Below are 22,341 nucleotides of genomic sequence, written 5' to 3'. Positions count from 1 at the left end.
AAAGTGCTCTTGTCCTTTTCCATACGTGAGACAGCATCAATAAATTAAAAAAAACTTACGGGTGGCAAAATTTAAATTTGTTGAACAAAGTCGTCAAGGAACACGTTAGCCCAGCTGGAACACCTCGACTGTACGGTTCTCTTCTTCATATCGCCACCTTCTGGCAGACGTCAGAATTGCCGCCTCACTGGGAGACCGTCGGAGGCCGAGACGGGGGCAGCCCGGCCCCGTCGGCTGCCGGCCCAACCGGCGAGCCCGCGATGTGCTCTTTCAGACGCAGTGCTCGCCTCCGGAGCGCCAACCGCGGGAGGCTACCAGACTCTCCCGGGTCCGTCCTCTGGATCGCGGCCGTTCGGCAGTTATGTGGGCTGGGGGGGGGGGGGGGGGGGTGTGTGGGGGGGGGGGGTGTAGGGAGGAGAGTCACACTTTTATATTCACGGCACTATAACTTAATGGGGGCCGGCGGTCTTCCTGAAAAATAAACCAAAAAAAACCAAAAAGAATACGGAATAGCTTCTGGGTCTCACACAGGAAAGGGACCTTCTTTGGCAGCTCAGTCGGGGGTCATTGAGAAAGGGAGCAGGAGCGGTGAGGGGCAGGGGGCTCAGTTGTGAGTCAAACACTGGAAGCGGTTCTTGAAGTAGAGCAGGCCGTTCTTGGTGTGCGTGGCGTCGGAGGAGGCCGGCGGGTAGCGGAACTTGGCGTACGTCTTGTCGCTCTCCGACTGGCCCCAAGGCAGCTTGATCTTGGTGGCGTGGCCGACGATTACGTCGTCGCAGGAGCCCACGTGGAGGGACCCCAAGCCGTCGATAAAAAACTCTGAGAACGGAAAGAGAGAGAGATCCCTTGTAAAAGTATCCCAGTGTTCCTATGGCAACTGCTGTTTTAGTGAAGTTATTGTGGCTACCATACTGAATGCTGTGTAAGTGGAATTACTATATCTAAACCATGGTATCATGACTGATGTGTGCTTAGCATCCTGGTGTAAAATGGCTTCCATGTACCACTTAGGTAGGTGCTACACATTAATGTTGGTTCCTCCTTCCCTGTAAAGTGCTTTGAGATCCCAGTACAAAAGCCACTGTACAAGTGAAATCTATTATAATAACTATCATCATTATGCTTTACCTGTTAGCACATAGCTTGGACATTCGTTTCTGAATTTAGTCGCTAAGAGTCTGAGCCTGAATATTTAGTCTGAATAGTGAAAAACCTCCAGCACACGGTCACCTGCATTCATCTAAAATCTGGGTTTTTGAAAGCGGCAAAATGTCTGGCACTGCAGGAGCAGGGTTGCACAGAGCGTCACATCAATTCATTTGACTTTTCGGAATATATTAGCAGGACAACTTTGCACTATTTTTGTACTGTTGTTTTCATATTTCAAACATTCTCTCTGTAGACTGGCCCGTTTTCCATGGGCCAAATAAAAATACACACATCGACAGTGTGAAGGTAAGGGCTGTTTAAGCACTGCTCTAGTGCATGGACGTGCCCCCTGATGTGCCGACTGGGCCGACAGGGACAGTCAGCCAGGATGCCAGCATCTCTCATGGCACAACAGTGACCTCTGGTGGTCGGTTGGGTACCTGCAGGCTCACTTGATAAGCTACACATAAACGGTCTTCCTTCCACTTGTGTCTGTGCGAGGCTGAATTGCGAATTGCGGTGCGATGAGAAGCAGCAGGTGATGTCACATGCTTTGCAAGAGGCTCTCACAAATTGACATAGGAGGTTTTGATGAGTGTTTCGGTTTAAGCATGATTCAGTATTACAAACTGGGAATGAAATAGGAGAAGACATAAAAAATGTTAATAAACGCGAAAAGGCAGAGCAGTTGCCCTCCTATGCAATTTTGCTATTGGAAACGGAAACGGTCTTTTCACCTGAAGATGGTTTTCAATGTTACAAGTGTGACACCTAGGGCCTCATTTAAGAACTGCAGTCAGAGTGCTGATATACTCTGTTTGTCCAGAACAACAAAATTTCATAAAAACTGGATGGGATTAACATTAGTGTAGAGAATCAGATGACCACTAAGTTAGATGTCAGCACTTAGTGATGTACTCCCAATATTAAATGACCTGGCTGCACAGTTGTGGAACTTGAGACTCACAGGTTCCACTAACACAGAACAGAAAATGGCTAACATTGGCTCTGCACATATCAGGCATAATGTGGCTGGGCATTCGTTTCCTGTGTTGCGTCTGTGATATGAGAATACCAATAAATCCCGGGACTCAAACTCACCCAGGTGAGCGACCCGCGCCAGCCGGGGGTCGAAGCCCACTTGCTGGACCTTGTCGGTCCGAGCCAGGAAGAAGTTGATGACACCATCGGTGATGACGCAGTTGGGGAATCCCTGGACGACGTGGTGGAAGCCCCTGCGCATGTGCAAGCAGTCGCCTTCCTCCTCCCCGGCCTCGATGGATATCGTCTGCCTGTAGGTGGCGGTGTAACCCGTGGCCTCCCGCACGGCTCCGCCCACCTGCGTGCACAACCGCGCCGCGAGGACACACACGTTAGCACGCGCAACCGCGCCGCGAGGACACACACGTTAGCACGCGCAACCGCGCCGCGAGGTCACACACGTTAGCACGCGCAACCGCGCCGCGAGGACACACACGTTAGCACGCGCAACCGCGCCGCGAGGTCACACACGTTAGCACCCGCAACCGCGCCGCGAGGTCACACACGTTAGCACGCGCAACCGCGCCGCGAGGACACACACGTTAGCACGCGCAACCGCGCCGCGAGGACACACACGTTAGCACGCGCAACCGCGCCGCGAGGACACACACGTTAGCACCCGCAACCACGCCGCGAGGACACACGCGTTAGCACCCGCAACCACGCCGCGAGGACACATACGTTAGCACCCGCAACCACGCCGCGAGGACACACACGTTAGCACGCGCAACCGCACCGCGAGGACACACGCGTTAGCACGCGCAACCGCGCCGCGAGGTCACACACGTTAGCACGCGCAACCGCGCCGCGAGGACACACACGTTAGCACCCGCAACCACGCCGCGAGGACACACGCGTTAGCACCCGCAACCACGCCGCGAGGACACATACGTTAGCACCCGCAACCACGCCGCGAGGACACACACGTTAGCACGCGCAACCGCACCGCGAGGACACATACGTTAGCACGCGCAACCGCGCCACGAGGACACACACGTTAGCACGCGCAAACATGGAAACCGGGCGCCTATGCACGTTCTTTTAGATACTTTGGAGTTTAATGCAGTGTATTTTCTTGCTTTAGACCACAAACCTTCACACCAGGAATTGTGAACCTTACGGAAGGTTCTCTTTTTGAGATTATTCTGTAAGTATCTAAAATGATCTTCTTCGCTCACAAAAAAATATCTGGGCCAATCAAAACATTAACTAAAAAGAGAATTGTCCCTTTAAGGAAGCGGGCCTGTAGCTTGGAGACTGCAGGCTCAGTTCCTGAGTGGAGGGCTGTAGCGTATCTGAGCACAGGTCAAGTCCTTAACATGTCCCCACTTTTAAAGTGCCCTTTTTATTTAGAGGCTCGTGTTTTTAATTCTCCAAACTGCAAAGCATTTACAGTTAAATTATGGTTAATAATAATACAATGTATTATTATTATTAACTATATTAATATAACAAAACAAAATTTCCTTCAGCAATTGGATACACATTCTACATAATGTAAGCCACTGTAAGTTAAGGGAGCTCTCGTGTTCACTAGCATAGCGCACGTTCGCAATCACAACTGTGATTTCAGCCCCGCCCATCACTCATCCAAGGACACCTGGAGAAAGGTATAAAAAAAACACCTCACATATCCCACAGACCACCCCGCAAATGAAAAAGAGCACAGCTGAACAATAACAAGGCACGCACACTAAGCACCAGACACGACAGAGACACAGGCAGATTCTGGTCACGTGTGTCCTATGCGCGTGGGCTTTTTTTGGGGGGGGGCTCTTTTCCTGTTCTGTTGATCGGGGGGACGCGGGGGGACGCGGGGGGGACGCGAGGGGGACGCGGGGGGGAGGGGCAACCGCATGTGAACCCCGTCTGGCTCCCGCGTGTCGAGCATCTGCTCCCTCTTCAGAGAGAGGCCGCCGCGCACAAAGGGCTGCTTTCTCGCCGCCCAACACTGGCGCCTTTCTCCCGGGGCCTGCTGGGTAGGCTGGGTAGGCTGGGTAGGCTGGGCGCTGGAGCGAGGTATTTACGCGCACAGAGAGCGGCTTTCTCGTGCACGGCTCTCTGTTCCACAGCTCCATTTTTTTTTTTTTTTTTTTTTTTTGCCTGTTCTGCTCTTCTGGATCTCAGAGTAAGAAAGCTTCCGTCGTCTAAAAAGCAGCTGACCAAAAAAAAAAAGAAAAAAACCGGGAACGAAGTGTACCGCCTCTGGCGTTCTACTTGTGGACTCGCGAGCTGTGCTTCATTACTTCACTTTTGAACTGTCCGTCGGCCTACGCGTTTCCTTTCCACAGCGTTTAGGCAAAGTCAATGTGCATTAAAACCAGCCCTTCGGGCTTAACACAATCAATAGCAGATGTACATCAGCACCCGGCCTGCTCAGGCGGTTTTTCAGGCTGAATGTGTGTGCAGTGATGCCCCTCTGACAGAGGAGTTATCCGCTCATAAATGCAACAGACAATCCCAAAAGGAGGAAAAGCACAACCCATTTGAAACCCATGACGGACTCAGACCCAGTAGAATCGTAAATATTCATTTCATAACCTATTTACAATTCTACTGGGTCTGAGTCTGTCATGGGTTTCAAACCACTGACCGAAAGACCAAATTCCTTTGCTTGCACAGATAATTTCCAGGACTGCACAATACAATGCTGTTCTCTGTGAAGACTCAAAGCAAAAAGGGGAAGCCTGGGTCGGCTTGTTTGTTTAATGAATCAGATGGAATTTTAATATCGCTGATTCTAACTGATGTACGATAACCAGTTCATCGATGTGACCGTGCATTTATGTGCACTGTATGGCGCCCTCTGCTGCAGGATGGCGAACCACCTCCTCAGACTGATGATATATATTCCCCCCGACTCATAACGCAAGGTAGTTAACAGAGTGGCATCATTTGTTGGACTTTTAGTACGATAGCAGGTGTCGAGCTTTTTGTTTAACGGCCTGCAACAGTGCTCAGCCCTACACAGCTGCTCAGTGAAGTAATGCATCGGCGCCATTTTGCTGTCCCCTCCCCACAGACCCAAGTCTTCTCTGCTCACGCCCACATTCCGACCGCAGCCGCACAAGCTGTTCTCCATTTGGCAAACCACGGGAGCGCCGGGGAGTGTGCGGTTCGGTGTTCGCAGCTCACGGGAGCGCCGGGGAGTGTGCGGTTCGGTGTTCGCAGCTCACGGGAGCGCCGGGGAGTGTGCGGTTCGGTGTTCGCAGCTCACGGCAGGTCACCGGGCGTGGCCCTCACCAGGTCCAGGGTGGTGCTCTCCAGCACGTCCACCAGCTTCTCCAGCTTGGTGCTGCCCGTGAAGATGAAGTCGTCGTCCACCCACAGGACGTACTTGGTGGTCACCTGGGAAACGGCCAGGTTGCGCCCCGCGAACCAGCCCTGCGGGGGAGGGTGGGAAAAGAGTCCGAAACACTGCCAGTCATTATGCTGTTCCTACGTTTTTTCATTTATCTCAAAAAACAGTGTGTGCAGCTGTTTCTCCGTTTCCTCTCCCTCAAACTCCCACATTGCTAAGTCTTTGTCTACCATGTCTCGTGAAATGCTTAATGGGAATCGTGTTACTAATGTAGTGCCAAATCATAAATTCAAATTAAATGAGAAGCCAACATTTGCAATTGTCTACGAAGACCCCCGATGTTCCTCACTTTGGCGCGGACTCTCACCTTCCCAAAAGGCATGATGTAATGCTCGATGTAAGGGCCGGTCACGGGCTTCGGGTGCTCGCTGTCGTCCGCGATCACTATGGTGACGGTGGGGTAATACCGCCGTATGCTGTCAATCAGATTCTGCAGCTTCTCGTAGCGCAGGAATGTTTTGGTTGCTATGGTGACTAGCGCACTGATATTGTATTCTGTAAGGCAGAGGAGCAGACAGAAACGTGGCCTCACCTTTTCATGAAGTCTATTCGCTTAATGACATTTACGCGCTGACATACAAGCATATTAATCTGTTAGTCAATCCCAGAGAGCTGTTATGATGTATCAATGCTGTCTTTTTTGTTTCTAAAATTAAAAAAAACAATTTCATTGAAAGAAAAAAATCTACGAGAAGAAAAACTTAAAAAGAGCATAAACAGAAATGAAAAAATCTTGGCAGTACATTCAACAAAGCAGGTTACTCAAATAAGAAAACATAAGTACAGCATTTGATTGATTGATTGAAAAATATTGCCAAAGAGTGGAAGAAATGCAACACTTAACAAAACAGTGTTCCTCAGACTCGAGGACAGAGTGCATTGCAGCCAGATTTAAGACGGCCTTTTCCTATATAATTAATAATGTATAGTGTCCCAGTCTTAAGCCATTAAATATTATTGCATCCACATTACTGCAAGTCATCTGAAATATATCCTCATGGGTAGGCTCATTGAAGTGCCTTTATAGATACTATTAAACAGTGACTCACAAACTACTTCAATTAAAAATGAAACATAACCATGATGAGAGCTGAACATGCAGAGCTGTTGTTTTAGGCGTAATCGCCTTGTCCTTGTACAACGGAAATACATTTTGGAGCAGTTCATCCAAGTACAAGCAAGGCAAGTGATCTCTGTTCTTTAAGGCTAATGTGGTTGCCCTTATGCTAGCAATCCCCACTCTGGAAGGCTAATATTATGTTGCTATGCTAAGGTTCCTTGTTCTTGATGAATAGCGTTGTCACTGCTAAGCCTAATGGCCACATTCTCAAAGGCTATCACTGGACTGTTACGCTAACTGCCATTATGATATGCACATTTATGCAAACAATCCACATTCTCAAAGGATATTATTGTTGCTACTGAGCTAATGATCCTCATTAGTAAAGAATCTTTGGCGGTGCTACGTACCTCCCTTTGGTCCAGGGTTATATAGTTTTGGGGTGACGCCATGACGGACCTTGACTGTGAACATCGCCTGGTGTCCATCGGTCTCAAACTGCACTGAAAGACATAAAGAACATGCTTACACTCGCATACTTATACACCTGGAGCAGCTTACACTCGCATACTTATACACCTGGAACATGCTTACACTCGCATATTTATACACCTGGAACATGCTTACACTCGCATACTTATACACCTGGAACATGCTTACACTCGCATACTTATACACCTGGAACATGCTTACACTCGCATATTTATACACCTGGAGCATGGGCACAGGTTGAGCAGGTCACAGACCACTGCAGGTATGAATCACTTAAATATTATACAGTGGGTGTTGTCATTTTACATTTTGCTGTCTATAGTGATCAAAGAGATATACTGATTGCTGTAATAAGTACATATCAATTCAGATCTCATTCAGCTGCGTCAGAAAGCCTGTAGCTCTGCAGAACTGCACAAAATAACACAAATCAGTAATAACAAATGAAAAAACAAACTGATAATTAGAAATGGAGCTTTGTGGCGCAGTCCCTACGGCAAGCTGCGTGCGAGTCCTCCCGCGAGGGCGGGGATTCAGTCGATATGGCAAACCATTTTAGAATTTATCTTTTTGAATTAAGCCATGTCCACATGCAAGTTAATTGACTTACTGCAGACATGTTCTTAAGCATAGTAACTTTGTTTGTATTGGGGTATAAGATATTTGCTAGTTGATTCTATATTCCAAATTGTGTGCAAATTGGTCAAAGTGTCTAGGATGAGAGATTTTTAAGTTTTTTCAAAAAATACATAAATACATAACGGCATAAAATCTAACCACATGCACTTTGTCTCGGTATGGATGAATTTGTTATTGGAGAGGAGAGGAGGGGAATCTAGCAAAAAAGAATTTTGGTCTGTCAAAGTTTGCATTTTCAAACATTTTCTGTAATGCCACAAAGTGGTCAATCGAGGCCATTGCTTAACTGCCGTTTGCAGTAACCCTCTGTCAATGTGGCAAGTTTCATAAAATGGAACTAGGTGGTTTTGCTAGTACTGGAAAACAAATGGTGGAAGAAATCACAATAATGATAATACTAATAAATATGAAGGGCGCCTCACACCTTCAGTGCCTGGCACCCAAGTAGCAGCCAATTGGTATACAAGCACCTCGTGTACAAACTTGAGCTGCAGCACAGCCGAGGTCCCACCACATCTCGTCTTTCCAATTACGCTCCCTTTTGCTCCGAACACACACTCGGGCGAACACGTATGTTTGGTAGTACGGTACATACTGTTCCACCAAGCTCTAGAGTGCGTGACCCTGCAAACTGCACTTTGGAGCACTGCCAAAGAGTGCGAGAGCACGTGGACACACAGTAACTGCCCGTACAATGAAAGGGGGGAAGGGGGGGTTCATAGTTTTTAGTTTTTAAGTGTTTTTTTGCTTGCATACTGGGACTCAAGCAGTTTAAAAAGGCATCATGACCCTTGTTATTAACCTCACTCTCTGGCTGGGGCAAGAACTCACAAAGACAAGATGCCGTGCAGCAGGACATGGGCCACAAGTGTAAGAATGCACACTCCATAATCATGAGCTTGGTAGTACACACCGCCATGTACACAGTGAGCATGTCTCACCACATGCAATCCAGCAGTAGTGTTTACATTTGAAGTACAAGGCTTTGATGTCACATCTTCACCTTGCCATGAACTTTGACCTCTATCAAAAGAGGTCATCGATATCTTGAGTATAACTGTCTGTCAAGTATGTTGACAGAGAAAAATACTTGATTGATTAATAGTAATTGGAATCTGTGAAGTGTCACAAAACAAGGTCTCCTGGGAGCTACAAGTATGGATGGAAGCGTGCAACAATGTTTGCTACTATTGTTTTGTCCTTCGAGAATGAGAATGAGAGCACATCTGGGAAATTTCAAAGTCAATTTGAGTAGAAGGACAGCACTTCACTCATTGGCCACTAACCTCTGTTAAAACGTATTCCTAATTGTCGTAGGCAGTACGAAAGTGTGGGTTTTCACGACAACAGCTTTGGTGTCGCCTCACCTGTGTCGGCAGTGCTGGGGTGGAAGAGGGTGTTGGTGTAGGTGACAAACTGCAGCTGTCGGTTCAGGTTTGGCAGCAGGTTGCTGGAGAGGGTCATGTGCATTTCCCCATCGCCTTTTATCTTTACTCCGTCCACTTCTGCGGCCACGTTGAACGTTCCCAGGGTGGCAGTGAAGTTCACCTATGAGAGGGAGAGTGTGAGTGTGAGTGTGTGTGTGTGTGTGTGTGAGAGAGAGAGAGATGGAGCGAGGGAGAGAGGGAGACTGTGTGTTTAGATGATTAGAGGTTAATTAAGAAATAACAAAACACTATCCTATCAACAAGAGCAGAAACTGTGGAAACAGACGAGCAAATATCCATCGAAAGGAACGATTTCACACTTACCGAGTGAAGATCTCTGGGTGGTTCTTGTAGCGCCAGCCCTGAAACAAAGGAGAGGAACGCTCAGCTGCAGCTGTACTAACTGCATCTCGTGAGCTCAAAACGGTGGGAAAAAATCAGAAGAAACTTTAATTTTCAAAAATATTCATTCATTTTGCTCGGTTTACAATTCAGCAATCTTAGTTGAATAATGCTTGCCGGTTGGCAGCCAATTTTATTATGTCCTCTACGTTTAGACAAGGTACAGCACTTTTCCAAGCATATTTAAAAGTGTAGATTCATTCATGTTGCAACCATTGCACTTACAGCAGCAAAAACTGCTGTTTAAAGGCTCATGAAAATGCATCCCTGTTCCATTCGCAAGTTGGCTTGCAAGTCTTTTTGTACACGCTCCAAGCCTGTGTAGTATCCTGTTGCACAGCTACTGATTTACTAGATTTACTAAATGTACTAAATTAAATGCGATGCCTTTTGTAACAATGACAAAATTGACTCAATCCTACCATTTAAACTCAGAAAGAAAGAGTACCATTCCAGTGTGCAGATTTAGCTAATTTTCTTGCTCATAATGTTCCCATGACACTGAAAGGAGAGCTTTCTGTCTTCCCCATTTGAAGCCCAACCGACAAAATTCATATTTTGGCTCTCAACTATTTAACGGTCAGTTTGCCTGTCGAATGAACTCTACTCTAAACACAATGTGTGAATTCATCTCCCTGAATGAAACGTTCAATCCTGCTCCTACCCAAGGTCATTACTTCATTAGGTACGTATTTATAGCTTCACTCGAATGTGGAACAGGAAAACAAGAATAACTTTCAGTCCATTAGCAGGCAGTTCTGTTGCAACAGGAATAACCTAACAGAAACACACACAGCAGGTCCAGGTGATTCTGGACAACAGGTACATCCATTTCAGACACACAAATCCAAAGCAACATTTTGTATTAAAAAAAAAAAAAAAACCTTTGTCACACAAGAGAAAGCCATTCACGTTCCGATAAGTAATATTTTAAAAAATGAATATGTGTGAGGACAGCAGCTCAAATGAGCTGTCAAATCAACGCTGAGGGCAAGGACTCGCCTGTCTCCATCTATCAGCGTCACAGGCCTGCCGCCAGTCTGCAAGCGTCAGCCCGCTTTCAGCATCAAGACAATCATATCACATTACAGTCTTTCTCTGAGTCAGTCCCAGACTTTAAAATGACATCGCCTTCCTTCCGCTCAATACCTCCAGCAGGTCAAAGATCCCCTAGACTGTTTTCACCAGTCATTTACTGCGCCAGGATCCATGGCTTTTGGAAGTTTTACTGTATTACTCTACATAAATGTGGACCCCATGAAGAGTAGCTGTTGCCTTGGCAACAACTAATGGGGATCCAAATAAACGATAAACAATATTAATACGATCCCTGAGTAAACCAGTTGCTGCTGTGGATATGTGTCATATAATGTAAAGCAGTGTAGTAGTACAGTTAGGGGAAATTGGTTTGTAAGCTGCCCTTGCACTCTTGGGTAAAGTACTTGTATTTCTTCGGTATAAATGGATACTTTGTCAAAATATAAGATGTGCAAATCTCTTGACAAAAGATGCCTCTGTGTAAAAATAAGCTAGATGCCTTAATGTAAATGTGTGTTTTGAAAGATAAAATCTAATCAAAATAAAATATTAACCCATTTAAGCCCACAGGCAACTAAAGTTGCCGAAGTCTCTACCACTCTTTTTCCAAATGTGAATATTTTTTTGGATGGCTATAGATGGTTATGTAAGAAATCTCTGGGAAAAATCTGGGCATTAATGGATTACTGTTGTCATTATCCATCATAACTGTAACCACCACCCTCATCCTCATTAACACTGTTGAGTGCTGGTGCTGTGTGTTCAGGGCAGTGGCGGGAGGGTGCTCTCTTACCCGGGATTAGGATGGTTTTCAGGGGGCGCACCTCAACCCCCTGGGTGGGGTACTGCAGGGGGCTGTTGGCTTCTGCTACAATAAGCAGATCCGCAGGTGTCTGGGACCTGTAGTAGAGCGGTCACAAACGCAGTCCCGTTAGCATTTACCAAACCGACCCAAAAACATTTTAACAACGTTGTGGGAACACAGCATGGCTGGGTCCTCATTTGGTTATCACATAAGACCGCGAACATCATGTACAATGTTATGTGATGACCAAACAGAGACATACTAATTGAGAAATGATCACACTTGTCCTCAGCTTTGAGGCATGATTTTATCAAGTCTAAAGGCAATGGTGTTAGAACCCAGGCAGTTTCAAATGTGTGACACTGAGCCACTGTGTGTTGCAGAGTGGGATGAGAACAAGCTAAGCAGCACGGTTAGGAATGCTTGTGCCTTAGGGCTGAATAAAATTTCAATGTCGACAATAAGACTGAAACCCCCACGACGCCACAGTGCAATACAAAAGCTCTCATTGTAATATTTATTTTAGACAGTGTTCAACTGAAAGATTTGAGGGTTAATGTCTTCCATTGACAGTGAAGTTCCAGAATTAACATACTGCACCCATCTATTAACACTGATACTGTAGACATGGCAGCTGTACACTGCTGTGCATTTACCACAGTGCTCTAATTGCCCCTGCAAGGTACACGTCACTACTTCCTGTGTCCTGTTTTCATGCTTCCTGTTGCTAGTGTGCAGCTTGTAATGATGCCGTGTGTTTCGTGTGTGCTATGCTGTGATGCTCTGTGGGTGAGGACTCGCCCGTTCCTAGGCTCAGCGAGGCACTGCAGCCGCTGCTGTCAGGCGGTTTTTGAGGAGGGGGGAGGGAAACGGGGGAGCGGGGAGGTGGGGTTTTTTGTGGGGGGGGGGTTACGCGCCTCATCTGGAAGCCGTGGTACTCCTGGGCGCGGCGGCGCTTCAGCTCCTCCAGCTCCGAGGGCTCGAAGGCCGTGTGCAGGGGGTGGGCCGACACCCGCGGGAACAGCAGCTGGGCGAAGGGCAGGCGGACCCCCCCGCCCTCCCCCTCGCACGCGCAGCCGTTCCGGGCGAGCAGGCTGGACCGGGGCAGAGACACACAGGGCAGAGAGAGCTCTCAGCCGAGAGACACAGGGCAGAGACACACAGGGCAGAGAGAGCTCTCAGCAGAGACACACAGGGCAGAGACACACAGGGCAGAGAGAGCTCTCAGCAGGGACACACAGGGCAGAGAGAGCTCTCAGCAGAGACACACAGGGCAGAGACACACAGGGCAGAGAGAGCTCTCAGCAGGGACACACAGGGCAGTGAGAGCTCTCAGCAGGGACACACAGGGCAGAGACACACAGGGCAGAGAGAGCTCTCAGCAGGGACACACAGGGCAGAGAGAGCTCTCAGCAGGGACACACAGGGCAGAGACACACAGGGCAGAGAGAGCTCTCAGCAGGGACACACAGGGCAGAGAGAGCTCTCAGCAGGGGGCGTTCTTATAAAGGAAGAACGTTTTTGCCATAGCATCGCCCAGGCTCAAAGCAAAATCAACTGTCTTATAAGCATAAGCAGAAAAATGGAAACCAATGACAATTAATCTCAAGATTAAGCACACCAGCTCCGGCTGCACCAACATGCCAGCTCACAGGACAGAAAGAGTTCCTTGCTTTCAAATCGGCAAGAAAGACATGAATCACCCAGACACTTGATTTAATAGTGGGGGGAAGGTCTGCTGTGTCTGCATGGCACGAATTGAGATATGATTGGCTCTTTCAGCTCCAGTAATGGGAAAATAATTATGTCAATATTCTGGATCTAGTGGATGACATCAGCTTCAGCAGTGTGTTTTCACAAGCTCACTTAGTGCTGTTTCCATACTTCAGTTCCTGATAGATGCCTATCACGTTTAGAGTCCCCCAGATGTAATTCCAAACTCCAGACAATGTTTGTCCTGGACATGGAAACAAATGTTTGTGTACAGGAAATGAAGGGGCTGGGATGTAATACAAAGAAAGGAACGGAGACACAAGTCTTCGCTGCATCTACACTGAACTGTGGCAAAGCCAGGAAACAAACAAGAAGCAACAAGAAGAGTGTTACTAAAACCTTTGTGAGAAAATTTGTGTCCAAGGTGGGAAAGTAAGCACAGGTAAACCTGTCCAGGCCTTCTTAACCACTCCAGAGGGATGAGCTTGAACCCACTCCCTTGGGGTTTCAATTGTTGCTTTAAACCTGCACTCTCCTCTAGGCAGCAGCATATACTGGGATATCTGTGATACTGATCCAGCTACACTGTCCTTCAGTCAGTAGGGTATACTGGCATATCTATGGTACTCACCCAGCTACGCTCTCTTTCAGGCAGTTGGGTGTAGTGGCATATCTATGGTACTCACCCAGCTACAGTCTCCTTCAGTCAGTAGGGTATACTGGCATATCTATGGTACTCACCCAGCTATGCTCTCCTTCCGGCAGTTGGGTGTAGTGGTGTATCTATGGTACTCACCCAGCTACGCTCTCCTTCAGATGGTACGGTATGCTGCTGTATCGCTGGTCAGAGTCCTGCAGCCTCTCCTCCAGGAGCCGCTCCACGCTGTTCCCTGGTCTCTGCCGGACGTCCACGGTGGTGTAGGTCCTCGGCGTCCAGGAGCGGAGAAGGGCTGCCACCAGCAGCACTGAGGCCACAATCACCAGCAACACTGTCTTCCGCAGGGAATACATCCTGGACACTATTCCACCGCAAAACACAGGGACGGATTTAACGGTAAATACCAGGAAGACTGTGTGTTCCATTACACAGTAATAGTTATGTAACTGTGGTTAATTAACTACCTATTTCTAGACATGGTCCAAAAACCTGCATAAAAACAGCAGATTGTGCTTTATCTAAATAACAAAGAGTTTTTTTTTATCATGGTTCCTTCTTGCTGAGTACTCTCCTAGGTAAAGATTTAAATTGAGTTCGCTCAATTTCTGATTTTTATGCGCTTCCTGATTTTTCATTCACTTTTACTGATTTACTGTTTTTTATTTTTTTATAAGGATCACAATTTTTTTCACTACTATATCTTCTGCAAATTCAGAAGACCACTGATGAGCAGTCACTCCGTAAAGCATGTGCTGCCAGCTCAGTCATTGAGCCAGAGTAGCACACTTCATCCACGGCTGGCACAGGCAAACTACAAACTACAGCTGCCTGATCAACCAGAGGAATCCCTCTTGCCCATTAAGATAGGACATTCCCATTGGCTAAAACGTTCTCTACTTGTGTGGTGCTTTGGCCTATTATGTGCTGCCCAGCACAGCCATTAGCCAGTTGCTTAACCACTGGCCACTGAAACGAAACCAGTGATCCACGAGGTGTGGCCTTAGAGTCTGTGCTGAGTCTTAGCCTTTGGAGTCTATTGTCTGTTGCTGTTGTCTCCCAACAAGAGGGCCAAATAACAGTTTAAAGGAATTACAGCCCTTTATATATAATAACATTTTCAGGGGACCAAATGTAATTGGAAACAATGACAATCTTAAAGTCATATTTAGTATTTATTTGCAAATCCTTTGCATTTGAAGACTGCCTGGTGTCTTCAACCCATAGACATCACCAGCCACTGGGTATCTTTCCTGGCGATGCTCTGCCAGGCCTGTACTGCAGCCATCTTCTGTTCCTCTGATGTTTTGGGGGTGTCTTGTCTTCAGCAGGTGAAATGCACATTCAAAGCATTTGAAATGCATCAAATGCAATTGGATTCAGGACGGGTAATTGACGTGGCCAAGAACCAAGACATGGCCAAGAGGTCAAGAACACTCCACTTTTTTGGCCCTGAAAAACTCCTTGGTTGCTTTAGCAGTATGTTTGAGGTCATTGTCCTGTTGCAAAGTGAAGTGCTGTCTGATAGGTTTGGAGGCATTTGGTTGGATCTGAGCAGGTGTTTCTGTACACTTCAGAATTAATCCTGCTGCTGCCGTCAGCAGTCACATCATCAGTGAAGACAAGTGAGCTTGTTCCAGGGCAGCCATACATGGTGAAAATACTCCATCCACCATGTTTCACAGATGAGGGGGAGGGGGTGGCTTGGATCATGAGCAGTTCCTTTCTTTCTCCACTCTTTCCTCTTTCCATCACTGTGATACAGGTTAATACTCGCATCAAATTCAAAACATTGGTCCTAGCATACCAGGCAGTCAAGGGATCAGCCCCAGCATACCTTCACAAGATATTCAAACCCTACATGCCAGCCAGATCCCTCCGTTCTGCTACCTCAGGACGCCTAGCACCTCCCCCTCTTCGCACCTGCACTTCCAGAACACGTCTCCTGTCTGTTCTGGCCCCACGATGGTGGAATGACCTCCCTGTGGAGGTCAGAACAGCTGAGACTGTGACCCATTTCAAACGACGACTGAAGACCCACCTCTTCAGGCTGCACCTCTCCCCATCCCTCCCTTCCCCCCTGTAAATGACTAAAACTTAGGGTTGTAACTAGGCAGCTGTTTCATAGGTGACTTAGTCGATGCGCCTGTCTTAACGACTAATTGTATTTTTATTTATTTTTATTTTTCCATAGATTGTGTTGTTGCCGTTCTCGTTGTTAGTGTTAATCAGTTTAACCATCAGGGTCCAAGTTGAACTATGCGGTTGTTCCCTGTACTTGGACCGGTACTTCTCTCTAGGGTTTTCGTCATACTTGTTCCTGGTTATGGTTATACACTTTGTTGTACGTCGCTCTGGATAAGAGCGTCTGCCAAATGCCTGTAATGTACTCATCTCATCTGCCCATGAGACTTTGTGCCAGAACTCATATTACAGTTTTTAAATGTACTTTTGAGCAAAATACAACCTGGCTGTTCTATTCTTGAGGCTTACCAGTAGTTGCATCTTGCTGTGAAACTTCTGAGGTTAGGCTGGTGTAGTCTTCCCTTTATGGTAGTTTTTGACACATCTACTCAATGCCTACAACCTGGAGAGTGTTCTTGATCTTTTCAACAATTGAAAGGGGGTTTTTGTTCACAATTGAAAGTATTCTTCGGTCATCCAAATATTCTTCCATGGTCTACCAGTTTGTTTGTTATTGCTGAGCTTGTAACAATGCATTATGTAATAACATCGTATTATGTAATAACTCGACAAAATGTAATAAATTTTCACTTCATTATGTAATAATACCCGCATTTTGTAATAATCTGCCGCATTTTGTAATAAACCGCCTTATGTAATAACAAACCAAAATAGATGTCTGCCTGGCCACTTTATCCTCTAGTGAGCAGGAAACTTTGATATGCAGTGGCAGAAACTTGTTTCCATGGAGAGAGATAAGACCACTGCAGTTGTCAACCCTGCTAGAAATAAAAGCGTGAATGAGTTCTTCCAGGTCAGCTTTTGACACGAAGTCCCTGAGTTTGGCTGTATTTGTAAGATAAATATGATAAAAAAGCTGATCTTGTTACTGCTTTTATGTGGCTATTTAGACTAAGGCAATATGTAATACTTTATTACAAAATGCAGGGAAAATTATTACATATTGCATTCAAGCTGTGTATTACAAAATGCGGCAGATTATTACAAAATGCGGGTGTTATTACATAATGAAGTGAAAATGTATTACATTTTGTTGAGTTATTACATAATGCGGTGTTATTACATTACATTACATTGTTACAGAGCTGACCAGTGTTTCCTTGCTTCTTAACAATGTATTAAACTGTTGATTTTGACACCCCCCATATGTTGGCTATGTTTATGAGCAATTTCAGATTTTTCAGCCTTGTGATGGCCTGCTTTACTGGCACTTAAACTTATTTGGTCCTTATGCTGAGAGACAACAGCAACAGACTCCAAATGCAAATTTCAGAACTAGAATGAACTCTAGACCTTTTGTTAGCTTTCTTGTGCCAGAATTAATGATGCACAGACACAGCTGGCCAAGAAACAGCAGAGCAGCTAACTGTCCAATTGGTTTTGCTCCCCTAAAATGGGGAGACAATGAATAAAAAGGACTGTAATTCCTACACAGATCATCATGGATGTAAATATGCTCATATTAAAGGCTGTACTTTAAACCCATATTCATTGTTTTATGTCAAATCCAATATACTGGAGTACATAGCCAAACCAACAACAAAATTGTGTCACTGTCCCAATACTTTTTGATTCAATTTTTCAATTTGTAATCAGACAACTCAAATGTGGTTAAAGCGCACGTTTTCAGCTTTGAAAGGGTATTTCTCAATATTTTGGTTGCACCATGTAGAAATTACACCACTTTTTATACATAGTTCCCCCATTTCAGGGTATCATACCGTTTCGGGCAAATCGCTTCACTGGTGGTTCCGATTAGTCAGGTTTGTTCAGTTGCTTCCTTAGTGCAGGTATAAGACAGCTTTCAGAACTTAGTCTTGATTCTTGGCTTTTTATTGCTTTTGGGGTCTGTTATTAGTGGTCATCAACAATGATCCAACTAGTTTTCCCCAAAATGAATTCAATCTGTTGTAAATACACTGAAGTGACAGGAAGAAACATGAATCTGCCGCATCAAATTTAAAAACAGAAATGGGGTGTTATAGTCTGATAAATAGTTGCAAGATTTGTTGTAGTCTGTATTCCCGGTCACTTGTCTCCCCAGTACTGTCTCTGTGTCTGTGTTCCCTGAGCTGCTTCACTCCCCTGTACTTGTGTGATTTCACTATTCGGGTGGTTCCGGGTTTTCGTGGTTTCCCCCCTTCTTTCCAGTCTCGCTTTACTTACTTCCTGCCTATTTCTAGTTTTACTCATTTCTACTAATCCCTACTAACTTATAGATTGTAAAGTACTAACCTCACTAATATACTAACATGTGAATATTACTAATGGACTAACACTCACTAGTTTTGGGTTTTTGATAGTTTAGATCACTATACTAATACATTAACCAGTCTCCCCTTTTCCATGCTGCGCTGTAGCTCCGCCTCTTTTCTTTCTAGCCTGCTCTAACGCTGAGTTCTGCAATTGCCTGCACCTGTCTCTTGCTCTGACTGCACCTCTCTCTCTGCACGCGTTTTACCTGCTTCACCCAGCCGTCTATTATCATTGTTGTCTATGTGATTCCAGTCCGCGTTTTGTCAGTCCCCTGTCATTGAATTAGTTTTCCTAATGTTCTTCACCTGGATGTTGTTTGTTACTCCTCCCTCACTCACTTAACCCCTCCTTGATTGTTACCTTCCCCAGTGTATAAATGTCAGTCTTTTCCACCAGCTCAGAGTCAGAACGTTGATCATATTCATTGTGCCGATTATTTGTAAGCCTTTGTCTATTGAGATTCCTGCGACACCCCTTTGCCCGACTTCGAGTTTGCCTGCCCCTTTTGGTTTTGTTTGCTTCTGGTTCGACCTTCGCTTTGCCTTGACTTCTCTTTTGCCTGTCCCTTTGTACCTTCGCCATTCTGATCTCCTGGTTTTTGATTTTTTGCCTGTCTTTTCACTATTCTTTTGGAAACTCGATTCGGCACCGTCCTCTCTCTGATTACCTGGCTTCGAACCTCGGACTGAATAAAGACAACGTTTTTTGGATTTCCCTGGTCTGCGTGTGGGTCCTTACACAGAACATCACAAGATTATCAGTAAAAAATTAATGTTGAGAGCAGCAAGCAGTAGAAAGGTAGCATTTTTTTTCTCACAAGCCACTAGGTGAAGCTACATTTAATAAAACAAACTCCATTCACCCAGTTAATGAAATAATTGCATACTCCTAATAATTAATATATATACTGAGACATAATGTTTAAAACCCCTTTTTTTAATGCAATCAATTTTTAAAAAGATACTGTAACTCATTATAGGGACAGTTCCACCAGAAGCAGTTCTAACGTAGCTAAGGAAACCTGGAGGCTTGCATTGTCCTATACATTCACGAAGCAGTGCATTGTCTTACCCTGTTGAGTATGATCATTGATCAGGGCACAATATGGTCACTGGTGTCTTCCCCATTAGCCTCGATCCAGTCTGAGCAAGAGGAGCGGCGATCTTGGGCACGATCCGTCCTTCCTCCACAGTTCCACGGGTGCAAACGCGAAGGTCCAGAGCAGCCGCCGTCCCATCTGCGCATGCCGGACTTCAACACTGCACCAAAAGCCAAAAGAATGAGAAGCTGTGAGTTTGGGGAAGTGGAGCTGAGTGGTGGGACGGAGGAGGGGGGGGGGGGTGTCACGTGTTCTGTGAGAGGCAGAAGGAGGGGCATAATTTCTGGGAAGTAATCTGGTTGAGTGCATAAATCTCTTCGGGGCTGTGGGATGGGATGGTGTGTGTGTGTGTGTGTGTGTGTGTGTGCATGGAGTGCAATTCAATGCAATAAGTAAACTGAAATAATTAATGTCTTTCTGTGAAAAAGACAACAGTTCACAAGCTCTGAACATGCTACAAACACCCTGTTTGACATGAATGCAACTGCATTGTGCAATTTTTCCAAATATATAAAATAACGCTGGGGGGGGGGGGGGGGTCATCCCATCTGGACACCGACTGTCCCAGTGAGTGGCCTGATGGGCGTGGTTCAGCTCATTTTTACAGAGTTAGGGCAGTAACCCATTAACAGGGATACAGACAGGGCTGTGCAGAGACCTTTTGAGGGGCAAGTGCTCAAAGTGAGAAAAGGGCACCCCAGCTTAGAAGAACGGTTTTACAACACCCCGTTGACACGGACTCGCATTTGTTTTGGTTAGGGGAAGGGGGAGGGGCGAAGTGATCTGAAAAGGGGGAATTCTGACGGACGACTTCGCTTGGAAGAGCCGTGGCGACCGAAGGCATTTGAGGACAGTGACTGCGAAGCCCCATGCTGCACCTGCTGCGCCGCTCTGCACCGGGGGCGCTGTGCTAGGACTGGTCACTATTTTGGAGGGGATGCTGGATCAAGGAGAGAGGGGGCCGATTACTGCCCACTGTCCTGACCCTAAGCGCCACATGGCTGGGTATGTAATAAAAGACCAGAAGACCTGGCAGACCAGCGTCTGTCCATAATCCTGTCCCTCCGGGTGATCTGAGTGAATCCGGATCCTGCTTACTCCCCCTGCTGCCTTTCGAGCCAACAATGCATGCAAATCCCCTCTACAGCTATTCTGGTCAAATCACACCCGGGCTCTCTTTCCTGGACCATCTACATCAGTGGTAACCCACTCTTTTCCTGGAGATCTACCATCCTGTAGGTCTTCTTTTTGTAAGTCTAATTTGGCACACTTAATTCTGCTAATTAGCTCAACAAGATCTCTAGTTGTTGAATAAGGTGTGCTTTCTTAGGGTTACAGTGAAAACCTATGATCTCCAGGAACAGGGTTGGTCACAACTGATCCACAACTGATGTCCACGGTCATGCACACGAGCAGACTGGCACGGGGACTGAGGCTAGAACCAGCGGAATTTCCCTCTGAGAACACGGTCTAGTCTAGGCTGTATGTTCCACATCTTTTATCCTGGGCAGAAAGACACACCCTCGCATTCTCCATCATCTCGCCCCAAAAAGCCGTTAAACACAGACATAAACAACCACACAAGCTCCAGACTTCTTGAAAGGAAATAAAAGCACACATTGGTAAAACGATACATTGTTGTAGCCTACTCGCGGACAGTCAGAAAAAGAGGAAATCTGAATCTGTACATCCGTCACGTGCAATGCATTTCTTGCCAGGAGTAGGCTACCAGGCCGGTTGGCGCTCCCATAGCACCCAGGAATTCCACAGACTATGACCAGGCGCGCGCAGAAAACATCGCTACGCCATCAACGTACGCAGGGAAATACCTCCAGAAAACGTATCGATCTTTAAAAATGCGTCACACCCAAAAAGCGACCAAATTCAGGCACCACTGATTGTCTTGGTATGGGGGATGGGGATGTCGTGGGTTTGCAATGGGTTTGCTGGGGTGTTTCCAGGGAGAGAAAAAAATACATGACTCTCAAAGCAAACACAATTTATTTTATCAACGTTGACATGTAGGGTAGTGGTCACTCCGATTTTGAATAGTTATCTCCAGGATCACATTTGATGTGGAATACGGGACCACGAGCTCTGGCGTGCCCGTTGCTTATTCTTAACCGGTATGTAAAGAGAAATCCAGACCATATCTATTCCAATATCCACTGACCTCATAAAGTAATTCAGATGATATACAATTAAATACTATACATTTCAAATGAACGAACAACAGGCCTACATACGATTATTATACAAACGACGTGGTTATAAATATCCGATAGGCTACTATGTCAGAGGCCTCGCTACAAACCTGGAAGAACCGGGCGGTGTTATTAAATCATGCATTGACCATACCTCCTGACAACAAATCGACTTTAAACTAATTTGCCGCTTCGTTTGTAGCATGCTACATTTATCCTGCGTAGAATTCTTAAACGTGCTGTAGAATAGTCCACTGTGATGTCGTACCAATGAATAACCCGTTAATGATATTGGAGCCAGCCGTAATTAGCTGCATAAATAGCTATTTACCCAATTGACCACTTCTACATTGCGCTGTTTGGAGCACTGGTAATATGTTACACGCCCCCACTTCCTCGTTACATATAATCAAGTTGATTATCGTTTTATCTACGGAAACTGGGTAAACCATCAGTATTTTGGAAATTAAATCAAGATAATAGGTTATTACATTAGAACCATAAATAGGCAACACGCAAAAAGCCGATCATGAATCTCTTCTTACCGTCATCAAAGCAAAGGCTGTCCTTTCCTCAAAATGACGCCAGAACAACAAGTCCTGTTCAAAATTAAAACAAAACTGCCTGCGTGTCACTATGGGTGTAATATTGTTACGACCCTATTGCACTGTGCTGCTGCAGTCGCTCTCCTGATTCGGCCCATCTTCTTCATAAAGGCGTGATGGCGCTTCAAGCGGCCGAAAAGTGGAACTGCATCTTGCAGTGAGGCGTCCTGGAGCCTGTAGAAGTACAGTT

General features: G+C 46.0%; 1 protein-coding gene across 2 annotated transcripts; it reads right to left on the bottom strand.

Moving 5' to 3' along the window:
• Positions 1–391: 391 nt before the first annotated feature.
• b4galnt1b (beta-1,4-N-acetyl-galactosaminyl transferase 1b) lies at positions 392–22,286 on the bottom strand. 2 transcript variants are annotated; one of them, XM_035388313.1, is made up of 12 exons: positions 22,092–22,286; positions 19,315–19,502; positions 13,924–14,146; positions 12,332–12,508; positions 11,403–11,509; positions 9,494–9,531; positions 9,110–9,290; positions 7,022–7,114; positions 5,859–6,046; positions 5,434–5,574; positions 2,251–2,488; positions 392–819 (listed from the first exon to the last, which is right to left on the bottom strand). In XM_035388313.1, exons 3-12 carry the CDS (start codon positions 14,136–14,138, stop codon positions 605–607), a joined length of 1,593 nt encoding a protein of 530 aa, XP_035244204.1. In that variant the 5' UTR covers positions 14,139–14,146; positions 19,315–19,502; positions 22,092–22,286; the 3' UTR covers positions 392–604. The 2 variants fall into 2 exon arrangements, with proteins under 2 accessions (XP_035244204.1, XP_035244205.1); XM_035388314.1 differs by lacking the exon at positions 22,092–22,286 and adding an exon at positions 21,701–21,837.
• Positions 22,287–22,341: the final 55 nt, after the last annotated feature.

This window comes from Anguilla anguilla, chromosome 13 (assembly GCF_013347855.1).
Source record: "Anguilla anguilla isolate fAngAng1 chromosome 13, fAngAng1.pri, whole genome shotgun sequence".
NCBI classification, from domain to species: domain Eukaryota; kingdom Metazoa; phylum Chordata; class Actinopteri; order Anguilliformes; family Anguillidae; genus Anguilla; species Anguilla anguilla.
Note: the sequence above shows the minus strand (reverse complement) of the source record. Positions and strands in the feature narration are given on the sequence as shown.